The 18,676-nt window shown below is 47.5% G+C and overlaps 1 protein-coding gene across 1 annotated transcript in view; it reads left to right on the top strand.

The window, feature by feature from the left end:
- The window catches only part of prr12b (proline rich 12b), a gene marked incomplete at its 5' end in the record, with an annotated part of 127,332 nt that overhangs the window by 92,891 nt on the left and 15,765 nt on the right, over nucleotides 1-18,676 (top strand). Inside the window, 3 exons of the mRNA XM_084329772.1 lie at nucleotides 8,556-8,655; nucleotides 9,268-9,649; nucleotides 11,000-11,119. Of these exons, the coding sequence (XP_084185898.1) occupies nucleotides 8,556-8,655; nucleotides 9,268-9,649; nucleotides 11,000-11,119 (602 nt within the window). The remainder of the gene's footprint in view (nucleotides 1-8,555; nucleotides 8,656-9,267; nucleotides 9,650-10,999; nucleotides 11,120-18,676) is intronic.

Here is an 18,676-nt window from a genome sequence, read left to right as displayed (position 1 = left end):
ACCCATTTTTCTGCAGGCTATTTTGGCAAAGGAACATAATAACACTGATGATGATGATGATGATGATGATGATGATGATGATGATGATAATAATAAATGTATTCATATAGCACTTATACAAACATTACATAGTGACATTTTTAAACAAATAAAATGCTGCGATAAAGGAAAGATGTAAATATAACTTAATAAGAACTACAGAGAATGTCAGATACAACACATTGGTAAAAGAAAGTAAAATGCAAATAGATAAAAAAGAAGAATTTTTACAAAGAATTAAATGTACATAAAATTAAATGCAAGTTCAATTGATAAGAATTTTTTTTATTTTGTATTTACATTTACATTTTACATTTAGTCATTTAGCTGACGCTTTTATCCAAAGCGACTTACAAGTTCTGTACGACAAGTCATCAGGAAGGGTACAACTCTGTCAGCTGAGTAACAATGTTCATCAAAGTGTTGCATGTTACAGTGTAGGTTATTTTATGTGCATGTGCATGACAGTAAGGTTAGTTAGGGTTAGTTTTTTTTTTTTTTATATTATTATTTCAGATAATGGTTGAAGAAGTGCGTCTTAAGTCGACTGCGGAAGATTGTACGGGTTTCGGCTGTCCTAACTGGGGTGGGTAGTTCATTCCACCATTGTGGGGCAAGGACTGAGAATAGGCGGCATCTCTTTGATGACCCTCCCGGGGCTTGGATATGAGTAGGTCTGAGGCGGCCAGAAGATGCAGAGCGTAAGGGTCTTGAGGGTGTGTAGTTAGAGACCATTGACCGGAAGTAGGCGGGAGCTGTTCCCTTTGCCGCACGGTATGCTAGGTCGAGGGCCTTGAAGCGGATATGTGCAGCAATGGGGAGCCAGTGCAGGTCCCTAAGAAGTGGAGTGACATGGGCCGCCTTTGGTAGGTTTGAGATCAGGCGGGCCGCTGCGTTCTGAATGAGTTGAAGAGGCTTGGTGGCAGTGGCCGGGAGGCCAGCGAGCAGTGCGTTGCAGTAGTCGAGGCGGGAGATGACTGTTGATTGGACGAGGAGTTGGGTGGCTTCTTTTGTCAGGAAGGGGCGGATCCTTCTGACGTTGCTCAGGAGGAATCTGCAGGTTCTGGTTGTTGCTGCGATGTGAGCAGAGAAGTTCAACTGGTCGTCGAGGACAACACCAAGGATCTTGGCGGTCGGGGACGCGGTCACAGCTGCATTCTCTTTTTTTTTTAATCCACTTTTTCTCCCATTTTCTATTTTTCTCCCATCCCAATTTCGTATTGTCCAATTCAACCCTCCCCTATCTCTAACGCTGTTTCATGCCTCCCACAAGCCGGCTGTAATGTGGACGTGTAAGCCATACATTGCACGAGTCCCCTCCGGTACTCGAGGTAGCAGCCGGCGCATCTTTTCACCTGCACAGCGCGATCTTTCAGCGTCAGGGGTCTGCGCTTTGGAGGGACGCCGCCCCCGTCGCTTCCTGATTCTACTGCGCAGGCGCACCAACCGACCTGTAGGAGTCGCTGTCCACAACGTCCGATCCCCACCCATCAGTTTCCCACCCCCTAATACTGCCAAATGTATTAGTACGAACGACCAGCCAAACTGAAAGCAATGTGGAGAGCTGGGCTCGAACCCAGCGTCTCCAGCATTGGAGGTGAGCGCCTTGCCCACTGCACCACCTAGCCGCCTCACAGCTGCATTCTCGACTGTGATGGAAAGGTTGGTCAGGGGGGAGGATTTGGCCGGCAGGTGGAGCAATTCTGTTTTGCTTAGGTTTAGTTTGAGGTGGTTGGTTGTCATCCAGTCGGAGATGTCGGACAGACAGGCCGAGATCCGCTCAGAGACGTGGATATCTGAGGGAGGGAAGGAGAGGAAGAGTTGAGTATCATCGGCATAACAATGATACGAGAAGCTATGAGACGTGATAATGTTACCCAGTGATTTAGTGTAGAGGGAGAAGAGAAGGGGTCCTAGGACCGAGCCCTGAAGTGTCTCTGTGACCGCAATGTATGTATTAAATGCCTTTCAATAGAAATATGTTTTCGTAAGTGATTCCTGTCTGATATAACCTTTAGTCCTTAGACTGGACAAGTTTTACATTTCGCTCTAGTATTTTCTATTAGCTAAAGAATCTCATATTTAGACTCTTAAAGGAACACGCCAACATTATGGGAAATGCACTTACCGCCTTCTCCAGAGTCAGACTAGAAGATAGATACCAATTTCCTTTCTGTGCGTTCAGTAGAAAGCTATCCGGCTGCAATCTAGCCTAGCTTAGCACAAATGAATGTAAGAGGATATGGACCGCTAGCCTAGCTTAAAACTCCGGGAGAGGTGTTTTTTTGGCCAACAGTTAGGCTAGCTGAGGATCTTGTATCTTCTTGTCTGATTCTGGAGAAGACGGTGAGTGCATTTCCCATAATGTTGGCGTGTTCTTTTTAAAGATTAAAGATACAGTATGTCCCTAAAAGCTTTTGACATTTTAAAACCGATTGTATTTTAACTGGTTGTGTGTCCGGCCTGCAGGGACATACTGGAAACAACAAACCAACCAGAAACGGATAAAAAGAAAAATTTAAATCTTTTGTGAAAAATTATTTCAAATGACGATGTTTCATTTGTGTTTTTCCACTGAGCTAATGAATTCCTATCTGTGATAATTCTGTGATTTTTTTTATCCACTTTTTCTCCCATTTTCTATATTTTCTCCCATCCCAATTTCGTATCATCCAATTCAACCCTCCCCTGTCACGAACGCTGTTTCTTGCCTCCCACAAGCCGGCTGCAATGTGGACTAAGTCATACATAGCACAAGTCCCCTCCGGTACTTGAGGTAACAGCAGTCGCATCTTTTCACCTGCGCAGCTCGATCTCTCAGTGGCGAGGAGTAACGCGTGGGAGGCTCAAGCTGCCCCCGACACTTCCTGATTCTACTGCGCAGGCGCACCAACCGACCTGTAGGAGTCGCTGTCCACAACGCCCGATCCCCACCCATCAGTTTCCCACCCCCTAATACAGCCAATGTGTATTAGTATGAACGACCAGCTAAACTGAAAGCAATGTGGAGCGCTGGGCTCGAACAGGCAAGCCCAGCGTCTCCGTCATTCGTGGCGAGCGCCTTGCCCACTACGCCACGTAGCCGCCCATAATTCTGTGATTTTTATGGTAAAAAATATGTCCAGGTCTCTGATCAGCAGGCAGTTTTGCACTTTTTGTGTACTTTTTGATTGAAGGAACACCACTTGGCAGACCAGAACATTTTATTGGTTGTTATGATTCAGGCATCCTTTCGATTTTGATTTATTGGTAGAGCTGTAAAGAAAATGTCTCCAAATATTACCAACATGGTTCTAAATAATTTACTTTCAATCTCCTGTGTACAAACTCTGTGTGCTGTTCCCAGGAGCTCTTGTGCAATAACACATCTTCCAGAGCTAGAGCTAATGGGTTTCTCAGATTAGTACTAAGTAGCTAACTGAACTGGACTGTATGGTAGACCTGGAGGACTGGACTGTAGGGTAGACCTGGAGGACTGGACTGTAGGGTAGACCTGGAGGACTGGACTGTAGGGTAGACCTGGAGGACTGGACTGTATGGTAGACCTGGAGGACTGTAGGGTAGACCTGGATGACTGGACTGTAGGGTAGACCTGGAGGACTGTAGTGTAGACCTGGAGGACTGTAGGGTAGACCTGGAGGACTGTAGGGTAGACCTAGAGGACTGTAGGGTAGACCTAGAGGACTGTAGGGTAGACCTGGAGGACTGTAGTGTAGACCTGGAGGACTGTAGGGTAGACCTGGAGGACTGTAGGGTAGGGTAGACCTGGAGGACTGTAGGGTAGACCTAGAGGACTGTAGGGTAGACCTGGAGGACTGTAGGGTAGACCTGGAGGACTGTAGTGTAGACCTGGAGGACTGTAGGGTAGACCTGGAGGACTGTAGGGTAGACCTGGAGGACTGTAGGGTAGACCTGGAGGACTGTAGTGTAGACCTGGAGGACTGTAGGGTAGACCTGGAGGACTGTAGGATAGGGTAGACCTGGAGGACTGTAGGGTAGACCTGGAGGACTGTAGGGTAGACCTGGAGGACTGTAGGGTAGACCTGGGCTGGAGGACTGTAGGGTAGACCTGGAGGACTGTAGTGTAGACCTGGAGGACTGTAGGGTAGACCTGGAGGACTGTAGGGTAGACCTTGGGGACTGTAGGGTAGACCTGGAGGACTGTAGGGTAGACCTGGGGGACTGTAGGGTAGACCTGGAGGACTGTAGGGTAGACCTGGAGGACTGTAGGGTAGACCTGGAGGACTGTAGGGTAGACCTGGAGGACTGTAGGGTAGACCTGGAGGACTGTAGGGTAGACCTGGGGGACTGTAGGGTAGACCTGGAGGACTGTAGGGTAGACCTGGAGGACTGGACTGTAGGGTAGACCTGGAGGACTGGACTGTAGGGTAGACCTGGGGGACTGTAGGGTAGACCTGGAGGACTGTAGGGTAGACCTAGAGGACTGGACTGTAGGGTAGACCTGGAGGACTGTAGGGTAGACCTGGATGACTGTAGGGTAGACCTGGAGGACTGTAGGGTAGACCTGGGGGACTGTAGGGTAGACCTGGAGGACTGTAGGGTAGACCTAGAGGACTGTAGGGTAGACCTGGAGGACTGTAGGGTAGACCTGGAAGACTGTAGGGTAGACCTGGAGGACTGGACTGTAGACCTGGAGGACTGTAGGGTAGGGTAGACCTGGAGGACTGTAGGGTAGACCTGGAGGACTGTAGGGTAGACCTGGAGGACTGTAGGGTAGACCTGGAGGACTGTAGGGTAGACCTGGGCTGGAGGACTGTAGGGTAGACCTGGAGGACTGTAGGGTAGACCTGGAGGACTGTAGGGTAGACCTGGGCTGGAGGACTGTAGGGTAGACCTGGAGGACTGGACTGTAGGGTAGACCTGGAGGACTGGACTGTAGGGTAGACCTGGGGGACTGTAGGGTAGACCTGGAGGACTGTAGGGTAGACCTGGAGGACTGGACTGTAGGGTAGACCTGGAGGACTGGACTGTAGGGTAGACCTGGGGGACTGTAGGGTAGACCTGGGGGACTGTAGGGTAGACCTGGAGGACTGTAGGGTAGACCTGGAGGACTGTAGAGTAGACCTGGAGGACTGTAGGGTAGACCTGGAGGACTGGACTGTAGGGTAGACCTGGAGGACTGGACTGTAGGGTAGACCTGGGGGACTGTAGGGTAGACCTGGGGGACTGTAGGGTAGACCTGGAGGACTGTAGGGTAGACCTGGAGGACTGGACTGTAGGGTAGACCTGGAGGACTGTAGGGTAGACCTGGAGGACTGTAGGGTAGACCTGGAGGACTGTAGGGTAGACCTGGAGGACTGGACTGTAGGGTAGACCTGGAGGACTGTAGGGTAGACCTGGAGGACTGTAGGGTAGATCTGGGGGACTGTAGGGTAGACCTGGAGGACTGTAGGGTAGACCTAGAGGACTGTAGGGTAGACCTGGAGGACTGTAGGGTAGACCTGGAAGACTGTAGGGTAGACCTGGAGGACTGGACTGTAGGGTAGACCTGGAAGACTAGGGTAGACCTGGGGGACTGTAGGGTAGACCTGGAGGACTGTAGGGTAGACCTGGAGGACTGTAGGGTAGACCTGGAGGACTGTAGGGTAGACCTAGAGGACTGTAGGGTAGGGTAGACCTGGAGGACTGTAGGGTAGACCTGGAGGACTGTAGGGTAGACCTGGAGGACTGGACTGTAGGGTAGACCTGGAGGACTGGACTGTAGGGTAGACCTGGGGGACTGTAGGGTAGACCTGGAGGACTGTAGGGTAGACCTAGAGGACTGGACTGTAGGGTAGACCTGGAGGACTGTAGGGTAGACCTGGATGACTGTAGGGTAGACCTGGAGGACTGTAGGGTAGACCTGGAGGACTGTAGGGTAGACCTGGAGGACTGTAGGGTAGACCTGGGGGACTGTAGGGTAGACCTGGAGGACTGTAGGGTAGACCTGGAGGACTGGACTGTAGGGTAGACCTGGAGGACTGGACTGTAGGGTAGACCTGGGGGACTGTAGGGTAGACCTGGAGGACTGTAGGGTAGACCTAGAGGACTGGACTGTAGGGTAGACCTGGAGGACTGTAGGGTAGACCTGGATGACTGTAGGGTAGACCTGGAGGACTGTAGGGTAGACCTGGGGGACTGTAGGGTAGACCTGGAGGACTGTAGGGTAGACCTAGAGGACTGTAGGGTAGACCTGGAGGACTGTAGGGTAGACCTGGAAGACTGTAGGGTAGACCTGGAGGACTGGACTGTAGACCTGGAGGACTGTAGGGTAGGGTAGACCTGGAGGACTGTAGGGTAGACCTGGAGGACTGTAGGGTAGACCTGGAGGACTGTAGGGTAGACCTGGGCTGGAGGACTGTAGGGTAGACCTGGAGGACTGTAGGGTAGACCTGGAGGACTGTAGGGTAGACCTGGGCTGGAGGACTGTAGGGTAGACCTGGAGGACTGGACTGTAGGGTAGACCTGGAGGACTGGACTGTAGGGTAGACCTGGGGGACTGTAGGGTAGACCTGGAGGACTGTAGAGTAGACCTGGAGGACTGTAGGGTAGACCTGGAGGACTGGACTGTAGGGTAGACCTGGAGGACTGGACTGTAGGGTAGACCTGGGGGACTGTAGGGTAGACCTGGGGGACTGTAGGGTAGACCTGGAGGACTGTAGGGTAGACCTGGAGGACTGGACTGTAGGGTAGACCTGGAGGACTGTAGGGTAGACCTGGAGGACTGTAGGGTAGACCTGGAGGACTGTAGGGTAGACCTGGAGGACTGTAGGGTAGACCTGGAGGACTGGACTGTAGGGTAGACCTGGAGGACTGTAGGGTAGACCTGGAGGACTGTAGGGTAGATCTGGGGGACTGTAGGGTAGACCTGGAGGACTGTAGGGTAGACCTAGAGGACTGTAGGGTAGACCTGGAGGACTGTAGGGTAGACCTGGAAGACTGTAGGGTAGACCTGGAGGACTGGACTGTAGGGTAGACCTGGAAGACTGTAGGGTAGACCTGGGGGACTGTAGGGTAGACCTGGAGGACTGTAGGGTAGACCTGGAGGACTGTAGGGTAGACCTGGAGGACTGTAGGGTAGACCTAGAGGACTGTAGGGTAGGGTAGACCTGGAGGACTGTAGGGTAGACCTGGGGGACTGTAGGGTAGACCTGGAGGACTGTAGGGTAGACCTGGAGGACTGGACTGTAGGGTAGACCTGGAGGACTGGACTGTAGGGTAGACCTGGGGGACTGTAGGGTAGACCTGGAGGACTGTAGGGTAGACCTGGAGGACTGTAGGGTAGACCTGGATGACTGTAGGGTAGACCTGGAGGACTGTAGGGTAGACCTGGGGGACTGTAGGGTAGACCTGGAGGACTGTAGGGTAGACCTAGAGGACTGTAGGGTAGACCTGGAGGACTGTAGGGTAGACCTGGAAGACTGTAGGGTAGACCTGGAGGACTGGACTGTAGACCTGGAGGACTGTAGGGTAGGGTAGACCTGGAGGACTGTAGGGTAGACCTGGAGGACTGTAGGGTAGACCTGGAGGACTGTAGGGTAGACCTGGGCTGGAGGACTGTAGGGTAGACCTGGAGGACTGTAGGGTAGACCTGGAGGACTGTAGGGTAGACCTGGGCTGGAGGACTGTAGGGTAGACCTGGAGGACTGGACTGTAGGGTAGACCTGGAGGACTGGACTGTAGGGTAGACCTGGGGGACTGTAGGGTAGACCTGGAGGACTGTAGGGTAGACCTGGAGGACTGTAGGGTAGACCTGGAGGACTGGACTGTAGGGTAGACCTGGAGGACTGGACTGTAGGGTAGACCTGGGGGACTGTAGGGTAGACCTGGGGGACTGTAGGGTAGACCTGGAGGACTGTAGGGTAGACCTGGAGGACTGGACTGTAGGGTAGACCTGGAGGACTGTAGGGTAGACCTGGAGGACTGTAGGGTAGATCTGGGGGACTGTAGGGTAGACCTGGAGGACTATAGGGTAGACCTAGAGGACTGTAGGGTAGACCTGGAGGACTGTAGGGTAGACCTGGAAGACTGTAGGGTAGACCTGGAGGACTGGACTGTAGGGTAGACCTGGAAGACTGTAGGGTAGACCTGGGGGACTGTAGGGTAGACCTGGAGGACTGTAGGGTAGACCTGGAGGACTGTAGGGTAGACCTGGAGGACTGTAGGGTAGACCTAGAGGACTGTAGGGTAGGGTAGACCTGGAGGACTGTAGGGTAGACCTGGGCTGGAGAACTGTAGGGTAGACCTGGGGGACTGTAGGGTAGACCTGGAGGACTGTAGGGTAGACCTGGAGGACTGTAGGGTAGACCTGGAGGACTGTAGGGTAGACCTGGAGGACTGTAGGGTAGACCTGGGGGACTGTAGGGTAGACCTGGAGGACAGGCACAGACATGTTTAATACATTGTTTGGAACTGGAATATAGCTGTAACAACACCTCCAGGGACAAAAGGTAGTAACAAGACAAACAAAATGTAATTTTTCACTTCACGGAGGTCTTTAATTTATTCATCAACAGGCGCCAGTCGCTCCCTAAGCCGCCTCCCCCTGCTCTCAATCAGACCCCGCCTCGAGTAGAGAGGGATGAGAGGGAGAAGGAGAGGCAGCGCGACAGGGAGCAAAAAGAGCAGAGAGAGAGGGAACGGGAGCAGAGGGAGAAGGAGCAGAAGGAGAAGGAGGAGAGGGAACAGCGGGAGAGAGAACAGAAGGAGAAAGAACGGAGAGAAAAAGATGAGCGCGAACAGAAGGAGAGGGAGGCAAGAGAGAAGGAGCAGAGAGAGAAGGAGAAGCAGGAGCGGGAGCAGAGGGAGAGGGAGCGCAGGGAGAAGGAGAGAGAGGAGAAGGAGAGGAAGGAGAGGAAGGAGAAGGAAAGAGAGGAGTGCGAGAGGAGGGAGAGGGAAAAAGAGGAGGGAGAGAGGAGGGAGAAAGAGGAGCAAGAGCGGAAGGAGAGGGAGAAAGAGGAGAAGGAGCAAAAGGAGAGGGAGCGCTGGGAGAGAGAGAGGCGGGAAAAGGAGAAAGAGAAGGAGCGTGAGCAGAAGGAGAGAGAGAGGAGGGAACAGAAGGAGAAAGAGAGGGAGCAGAAGGAGAGAGAGAGGGAGCAGAAGGAGAGAGAGAGGAGGGAGAAGGAGCGGGAGCAGAAGGAGAAGGAGCTGCAGGAGCGTGAGAGGAGGGAGAGGGAGAAGGAGAGAGAGCGGGAGCAGAGAGAGAGGGAGCGGAGAGAGAAGGAGCAGAAGGAGCGAGAGAGGAGGGAAAGGGAGAAGGAGAGAGAGAGGGAACGGGAGCAGAAGGAGAGAGAGAGGCGGGAGAAGGAGAGAGAGAGGGAACGGGAGCAGAAGGAGAGAGAGAGGAGAGAAAGAGAGAGGGAGAAGGAGAGGGAGAGGCAGCGGGAGAGAGAGAGGAAACGACAGGCCTCTCCGGAGCGGAGGAGCAGCGGGGCGGAGCGTGGACGTTCAAAGGAGGAGAAAAGGGGAGGGGAGAGGAAGGCGGACCGCCCAGCCCGGGCCGTGAAGGAGAAGGCAGAGCCTCCCCTGAAGAAGAGGAGGACGTGGCTGAAGGAGGTGCCCTCCTCCTCGGACTCGGAATCATCCCTCGAACCGCCCAGCGAGGATGAAGGTGCGTGTGGTTGGATGTGGTGGATGTGTTCAGGTTGAGATTTGACGTGCTTGTGATTTGGGGGAAATGTATTGATACAGTCTAGTATTATGGCACTTTGGACCCATGATGTTATACTTAAGGCTGTCAAAGTTATCGCGATATTAACGCGTTAACTCCCGATTCTATTAATGCCACTAATTTTTTTAACCCAAGATTAACTAAATTTTTTTTTTTTTTTTTTTTTTTACTAGACTTCACTCAGGTGTATTATTGATGCTCTCATTGATACTATGTTTGTTTCTGAAGTGTGTGTGTGTGTGTGTGTGTGTGTGTGTGTGTGTGTGTGTGTGTGTGTGTGTGTGTGTGTGTGTGTGTGTGTGTGTGTGTGTGTGTGTGTGTGTGTGTGTGTGTGTGTGTGTGTGTGAGATATAGAGAGAGAGGGGGGTGAGAGAGATGAGGAAGGGGCAAGAGAGAAAGAGATCTGGGAGAGTGTGTGTGTGAGGGAGAGAGGGGGGTGTGTGATTAATCAGCCCTTGTGTGTGTGAATGTAACAAGTTCCTAACGTTTTCTTTCCCCTATTATTTCATGCACACTTTATTCATTGTTTTAAATTATTATTTTCTTTTAAGTTATTTTGTGCATCACTCTGTTTTGAATTTGATGCAAATTTGCAATGCATGAGGGTCATCCTTTTGTGTTAAATGGCTGCATAAAGCAAGCATTTGTTGACTCGCATGTTGATAAGAGTATTAAAACTTGGAACTTGAAAAAGATCTGTTTAAGGTAAAAAAAAAAAAAAATGTGATTAATTTGCGATTAATCGCGAGTTAACTATGGACAATCATGCGATTAATCGAGTTAAATATTTTAATCGTTTGACAGCACTGTGTGATATTTCTCACAGCGCTGTGCCATTTCAAGGCTTTTAATGAAAGCACATATAATAGTGTTCTCTCAAGTGATATTCTTAGAAATGGAAAAAGTGTCGGCTTGACTGTTTGAGTCCAATAAGTCTAAGGTGACGCAAAGCACACACACTCACGAAACAAACATGAAAGGCCTTGAATTTGATCTAATAAGTGATTTAGGGCTTTTGATTTCTTTACCTCAGAGAAATTATTTCAGGTGTCTACTGGGGTAAAATGTTATATATGGGGACAATAAGTCACAGTATTGAATAGTAATATTTAAGGTATCACAGATAATTAAGAATCACAGTGGTATGTATCGTGATATATACTGCCAGCAAACTTGCATGATCTGTCTATCGAATAACATGTCATCTCTCTCTCTCTCTCTCTCTCTCTCTCTCTCTCTCTCTCTCTCTCTCTCTCTCTCTCTCTCTCTCTCTCTCTCTCTCTCTCTCAGGGCCGGTGCGAGGTGGGGTCAACAGTCGGGCCATGAGGGAGATGTTCAGGAGCTATGTGGAAATGTTGGTTAGCACGGCACTGGACCCTGACATGATCCAGGCCCTGGAAGACACGGATGGTGAGTGGAGACGAGACTACAGGTGGCATGGGGGTACAAAGGGGAAGGGAGGGGTTCCAAGCAAAAGCTTGAATTAAAGGTACAATCTGTAGCGACTTCAGTATAATAACTACGGTATATAGTTATTAGGGATGGGTGTGATAATTTCTTTTTATGACTTATACTTTATTGAAGTTTTTTCTTTTTGCACACACAGGACATCAAGACAACAACAAGTATTGACATATGACATTTGAATCAACATAGGTCGGAATTGAAAGACAACAGGACTACACCCATAGACTACAAACATCTAGCCCCTTACGTAACTGCGATGTGCAAGCCTGGGGCTTTAGTGACCGCAGTCACTCTCAGCTGTGCCGCGACCAGGCAAAAAAAAAGTACCAAGCGCTTAATCGGGGGCTGGGGGTGGGTCAAAAATATATCAGATATGAATTTCAAAGATACCCAGCGTACAATATGGGTTTAACACAGCTTTACAGTGGGGTCTGGAAGCTCGGAGTTGCTAATAAACAGTTTAAATCATTGTTACAAAGCGAGTGGTACTTACAGAGCGAGCCGTGTATTTCCCCCATTGGTGTCACCGCGCATGCGCACCAGGCAGCCAAATGTCTGGTGCGCATGCGTTTCTTTACCTTTCTGTGAACGTCTACAAAAAAACGTGTCTCAATCTGGTGAAAAATGGCGGAGCTGTGGACATTATAGAAAAGTAACTGTACTTACAGTAGATTTCATTCACTGTCTTTGCTGCCCTGTAACAGGTGCCTGGTGGTATTAAATCCTGATTTAACTCTGCCATTGGAAAGAGGAGATTTGGCCCGATCCATAGATGTATGACTTGGCCATAATAAGGTCATTTATAGGCCTGATATTCTATATGCTATATTCATATTTCAAATAGCATGTGTCCAGATGGCAAAATTCAGTACTGTTTCTACAAAACATAAATCATATTTAAATTTATGTCTGGTCAATGTTAGTGTAGTGTTGTTCGTCATCAAAGATGAAAAAAATAAACGATATTCTTCTTTGGTTCATTACAATTTACTCAAGCATAGTAACAGACACAATATTTCTGACACTGGGAATACATTCCCTGAGGTTCATAGATGTCCCTACCGGTAGATACCTTTGAACATGCAAATGGCCGCATTTTACAATAAAGCTCCATTGGGTTTCTTAAATATATATATATATATATTTTTTTTTTAAATACGCAATATCTGTCAGAAAAATCGCAATTAGATATTTTCCCCAAATCGTGCAGCCCTAAAGTGGAGCAATCTTCCATTTACTTGGGTATGTAGTACTTTTAGGTGAATTTTCTGAAAATATGGCTAGGGCTTAAGAGGTTATGTATCAAAAGTCAAATAACATGGTGTATATGACATTCTTGTATTTCAATGTTTGAGAGCATTCATTTCTCGATACACTGACCATCAAAGGTTATGTGACGTAAATGTTTCTCCCCCCTTTATCCAATCAAGAGCAGGCATCAGTTCTGCAAGATCTGTGCTGTCAATCAATGCATTGTTGTCAATAGATGAGTTTCAAGTTTGCTTTTATTTGTCACGTATAAACAAACAAAATGCTTGGTTCTGTATGAGCCCCTGAGAATGTGCTTCATACAGTAAAAAAGGAAGGAATAAAGTCCCAACACTATACGAATATACAATATACAAACTAAAGTACAATCTAAGTACAATGAAAGTACAATGAAGTAAAAATGCAGGCAATGAGGTACAAAAATGCAAACTTAAAAAATGCTAAATGAGGTATGGATGTAGTGCAAATCTCTTTAATAAATAGATAAAATATGGTGTAGTGTTAAAGTGTTTTGGAAATGAGGTGTAGCCTATTAGCTATAATATATAGCTGAATGTGATATGACAACTTTCAAAATAACATTACAAGGTAGTAGGTACTCATCTGACTAAACTAAAATATAATGTGACTAAAAGCAGACTAAATTCTGTGAAGTTCCACTGACAAAAATGTCCCTTAAACTAAGGTAAAATAAATAACTAAAATGTTACTAAAACCAATTCATAAACTAAAACTATGTTTAAACTTAAATTTTTATTGAGACAAACAACACAACATATACAATAACTTCAACAACACTATTAAACAGACATAAATAATAAAGAAAAAATGTAATGCCCAAAAGACGAAAAATAAAAATACTGACTTAAAAAAACATAAAACAATTGTAAAACATTAAGTGTGTGACATGGGTTCAGAGACCCTCTTTGAACCTCTTTCCTCCTTTACCCTTCGCCCTCTTGTGATGTATTTGGTTCTTCCTCTGTGATGTCGTTTTCGTTCCCCTTGTAATCCTCCCACTTTCCCCATCTTTCTCCAAATTTCTCTTCCTGTAACCTCAGCATGTGTGTTATCCTCTCCATATCCTGTATCTCTTCCACTATTCCTACCCATTGTGCTATTGTCGGTGGGTCTTCTTTGTACCACAGTCTTGTTATTGCTTTTCTGGCCGCTATCAACATTATCTTTATTAAATATTTGTCCCCCCCTTGTATTCCCTCGTGTGTCAGGTCTCCTAAGTAAAGCACCAGTCCTGTTTGTGGTAACCCGTATCCTAATATTCTGATCATTGCCTCCCCTATCTCCTCCCAATACCCCTTCAGCTTCTGACATCCCCAGAATATGTGTGTGTGATTTGCCCCCTCCTTCCCACACATCCTCCAGCATGCTCTTTGTGTTGGTGCATATTTTCCCTTCAGCTCTGGGGTTATAAAGAATCTGATTATGTTTTTCCATCCAAACTCTTTCCATATCCTCGATCCTGTTGTTGAATGTTGCACCTCGCATATGTTCCCCCATTCCTTCCCTGTTATTTCTATCTCTAGTTCTCTCTCCCATTTCTCCCTTATGTAATTGGTCGTGTGTCCCTTGCTGTTCATTATAGCTCGGTATATTGCTGATATTACTCTTCCTTGCACCCCTTCGTATGCCCATACTATCATCTTGATTATTCCATTCTGTTCTTCGTCTTTGGCCCCCCTTATTTCTTTGTTGTAGTAGTCTCTAACCTGTAGATATCTGAAGTGGTCCCTGTTTTCTAGTCCAAATTTCTCCTTTAATTTTTGTAGTGTCTGCATTTCCCCCTTCTCTATCATTTTGCATATCGCTGTTGCCCCCCCCCCTCTCCCACCTTCTGAATCCATGGTCTAACCTCCCTGGTTTGAATCTCTTGTCATGTGCTACCCATCTCAGAACCCCTGACTGCTTCTCCAATTTGTGTGTTTTTACTACTCTGTTCCATATGGTCAAGGTGCATTTGGTGATTGGATCTAATAGTCCCTCTTTTTCTTTAAATAGTTCCCTATCTCCCACCAGAGCTTGTACCTTGTATCCCTCCCTTTCTTTTTCAATGTCTTTCCATCTTGCCTCATATCTGTCGTTACACCAGCACGTCACTGCTCTCAGTTGTGCTGCATAGTAATAATCTTGTAGGCTGGGTACTGCCATCCCTCCCTCTTCCTTTGGTAGTTGTAGTGTTTTATATCTGACCCGTGGTCTTCTCCCCGCCCATATGAACCTCGATATCAGTCTGTCCCACTCCCTGAATTGATTCTGTGGTATTTGTATCGGTAGTGACTGGAATAGGTACAGTAACCTTGATAGTATGTTCATTTTAATGACCTCTATTCTTGAATTGAAGTCCAAGGGCATTACTGTCCATCTCTCTAAGTCTCTCTTGATGTTCTGATTTATCTGTGTATAGTTCGCCTCAAACAATTTCCCCACCCCTCTCGTGATGTTCACCCCTAAGTATTTAATCTTGTCCATGTCCCATCTTATCCCGTACTGTTCCCTAATTTCCGTCGTTGGGGTATAGTTCCATGCTAAGGTCTGTGTCTTTGTCACGTTTAATTTGTATCCTGAGTAGTGGCCATATTCCTTCAGTAGATCCATCAGTGCCGGGAAGCTCTTGTCTGGTTGCCTCATGTATACTATCACGTCGTCCGCAAATAGGCCTAGTTTATATTCCGTTCCCTTTATCCTTACTCCCTTAATGTCCTCTGTCTGTCTGATCAGTTGTGCCAGTGGTTCTATGAAAACGGCGAAGAACGTTGGTGAGAGACAACATCCCTGTCTGGTAGCCCTCTCTAATCTGATTCTATCCGTCAGGCTGCCATTCACCTTAACCCTCGCTGTCGGTTCTTGATATAGCGCCTTGATCATCTTCATCGCCCTCCCGTTCAGTCCGAACCTCATCAATGTTTTATATAAAAATGTCCAGCTCACACTGTCGAATGCTTTTTCTGCATCTAGGCTAATCAGTACCGCGCTACCCCCTTGTTTTTGTATCTCCTCTACTATGTGTAATGTCTTTCTCACGTTGTCCTGTGTCTGTCTCCCTTTAATAAATCCAGTTTGATCTTCATCTATAATGTCTGGCATAAACGTCTCAAATCTCTTTGATATTATCGATGTATACATCTTGTAATCCACGTTGAGTATGGACACAGGTCTGAAACTACTACACAATTCTCTATCCTTCCCTTCCTTCGGTATCGTGGTGATTATGGCTTCCTTCCACGAGGGGGGGCATTTTGCCCTCCTCCATCGTGTGTCTGAACGCCGCCCCTAACATGGGTGCTAATTCCGTTCTAAATGTCTTGTAGAATTCCGATGGGAATCCATCGCTCCCCGGAGATTTGTTGTTTTTAGCTCTACTAATTGCCTCTTCCAGTTCTTGTTCCGTAATTATTTAATTTAATTCTTCATTCTGTTCTTTCCCTATCGATGGTAACTCTAGCTTCTCCAGATATGCTTCTATTTCCTCTTCTCCCGTTGCTTTTGGCTGTGTGTATAGTTTCTCATAGTATTCTCTAAATGTCCTCTCTATTTCAGCTGGGTCTCTCAATATTTCATTAGTCCTTGTATCCCTTATTGTGTGTATTGTGTTCAACTTCTGTTGCGTCCTAATTCTCCTAGCCAACAGTCTGGTCGCTTTTGGTCCCCCTTCATAGTACGTTTGTTTCATGAACCTCGCTTTCTTTTCTATTTCCGTCAATAATTCCCTATTTATCCTGGCCTTTACTTCTTTGATTTCTCCGAGCGTTTCCTGTTCTTTTGATATCTGGTGTCTCCCCTCTAGCTTCTTCAGCTTCCCTATCAGATTGTGATATGTCTCCGTTCTGGCCTTCTTCAGCATTGCTGTCTTCTCCATCAATTTCCCCCTTATCACCACCTTCAGTGTGTCCCATAGAATGTTCGGATCTACTGCCCCATTGTCATTTTCTTCCTTATACCTGGCTATCTCCTCCTTGATCTGACTCACCACCCCCTTGTTATTTAATATTCCTACATTTAGTCTCCAGATCGTGTTCCTCCGTCTCCCTTCTAGATCTACTGTCAGATATATGGCACTGTGATCCGATATGTCCGCTACTCCTATTCTGCTCTCCCGTACCCTGTAACTGTCCCCCGTCGTCATCAAAAAGTAGTCTATTCTCGCATATGTCACGTGCGGGTGTGAGTAATGTGTGTATTCCCTGTCCATGGCGTGCATCCCCCTCCAAACATCTGTAATTCCCATTTCCGTCATCTGAATATTCATATATCTACTGATTGGGGCCCGTCCTTTTCTAGTACTCGTGGTGTCTAGGTCGTGATCCAGTACTACATTAAAATCTCCCGCGCATATCAATATCCCTTCTAGTTCCATCACTATCATATCAAAAATGGTCTCATATAAATCCCTCTCACTCTCTGGGGGCGCATAAACATTCACTAACGTAATCATTTGACCCTCCATTTTTCCCTTCACCAGAACAAACCTTCCCTCCTTGTCTCTTACTTCCTTGATCAATTCAAATTTGACTGTGTTTTTGATTAACGTGATTACTCCTCTCCTCAGGTTCCGTTTAAAGGAACTATAGTATGCATTTTCATATCCAAATCTCTTCAGTTTCTCATGATCCTGTGCTACCAAATGTGTCTCCTGCAGAAAAATCACTTCCATCTCACTTTTTTTACACTTCAACATCACTTTGCCCCTCTTTATCGTATTATTCATTCCATTAACGTTTAACGACATCATTTTTATACCTTTAACCATTGTCATCTTTCTTCTTCTTTCGTCTGTCAGTCCCCCCCATGTCACATTCATTCCCCCCTCCGGTTGTAGCCTCCGCTCTCTTCACCGAATACATATAATGATTAACATAAATAAAAAACATAAACTTTACATAAAGTGCTCCCAAGGCGTTCGGGGGGTCCCTGTGTCCCCCCCTGTCCCCTGCTGGTGGGTGAGGAGTAATTGCTCTCCTAGTGAGAGGCCTCCTCCTGACAGCTTGGGAGTTTGAAACCTTTACCCCCAACCGCTCGTCATATTTGTCCAGCTTTCTTACTGTTTTTATTGCTGTCGAGCTCCTGGTCAAAAGCGCTCTGTCCTTCATTCTGATCAAAGACCCCCATTTCCTAGGTCCCTCTCAATGTGGCTCATATGTTCCAATGTCCCTCCTTCCTCCCAAACCCGTGTGTGGTGTCTTCTGTGTACGGTGTCTATGTATTTGTTTCAATATGTTCTGTGTTCCGTCTATCATACCTAATTATATTTCCATTTATTTCCTCCATCAGCATGTGTATTATGTGTCCATGTATACGTTATGTTCGTTCCTATATCCTGCCTCTACCTGGGAATGTGTGTTTATGTATATGTTATTTCAGTTTCTATATTTTGTCTCTATTTGGATAGTTTTTTCAATCTCTTGTGCGTGTACTCATCCGTTCGTCTCCTCCCGCCTCCTCTCCTCTCCTTCTCCGTCTCTGGCCTCCTCGTCCGTCTCCGCCTTCGGTCTGTCACGTCTCACCTCGGCCTTCTCCTCTCTCCTCCCTCCTCTCCCGGGTTTCGATCTCCTACTCTGGTCCATCTGCGTGCTTTCTCCAATCTCTGCTGCAGGCTCCGCGTCTGGCCCTCCTGTCCCCTTCCTTCTCCGTCCTCCGCCATCTGCATCCCCCGTCGCCTCATCTCCTCCGCCGCCTCCCGCGCCGTCGCGTACGTCACCGTCCCTTCCTTCCAGTGAATCCTTAGCGAGGTCATGGGTGATTGGAATTTCATTCCGTTTTCTTTCAGAATTCTCTTCAGTCCCGCGTAGGACCTGCGTGTTATTGCTACCGCTGTCGAGTAATCGTGATCAAACGACAGTCTTTTCCCCTCGATTTCTATCTTCTTGGTCCACGCGGTTCTGAGTATCAATTCTTTAATCTCAAATCTCAGAAAGTTAATAATCACCGCCCTCGGAGGTCTGTCCGGTTTCGGTCTCGGAGCCAACGCCCTGTGGGCCCTCTGTATCTCCATTTTTTCCAGTCCCGTCTCCTTCAGTTGTTCCTTGATAAGCTTTTCCACATATTGGATCACCGATTCCCCTTCGACTCCTTCTTTCAATCCCCATATTCTGATGTTATTTCTCCGTGACCTCCCCTCCATGTCCGATATCTTTGTCTCCATCTGTTCTTGTTTTTGAATCGCACACGTTAACACCTCGTGTATCTCTGTGTTCCATTCCTCCGTTTGCGCCGTTC

The sequence above is a fragment of the Notolepis coatsorum genome (assembly GCF_963971535.1).
Source record: "Notolepis coatsorum genome assembly, chromosome: 14".
NCBI classification, from domain to species: domain Eukaryota; kingdom Metazoa; phylum Chordata; class Actinopteri; order Aulopiformes; family Paralepididae; genus Notolepis; species Notolepis coatsorum.
This window is presented reverse-complemented; position numbering and strand designations above follow the sequence as displayed.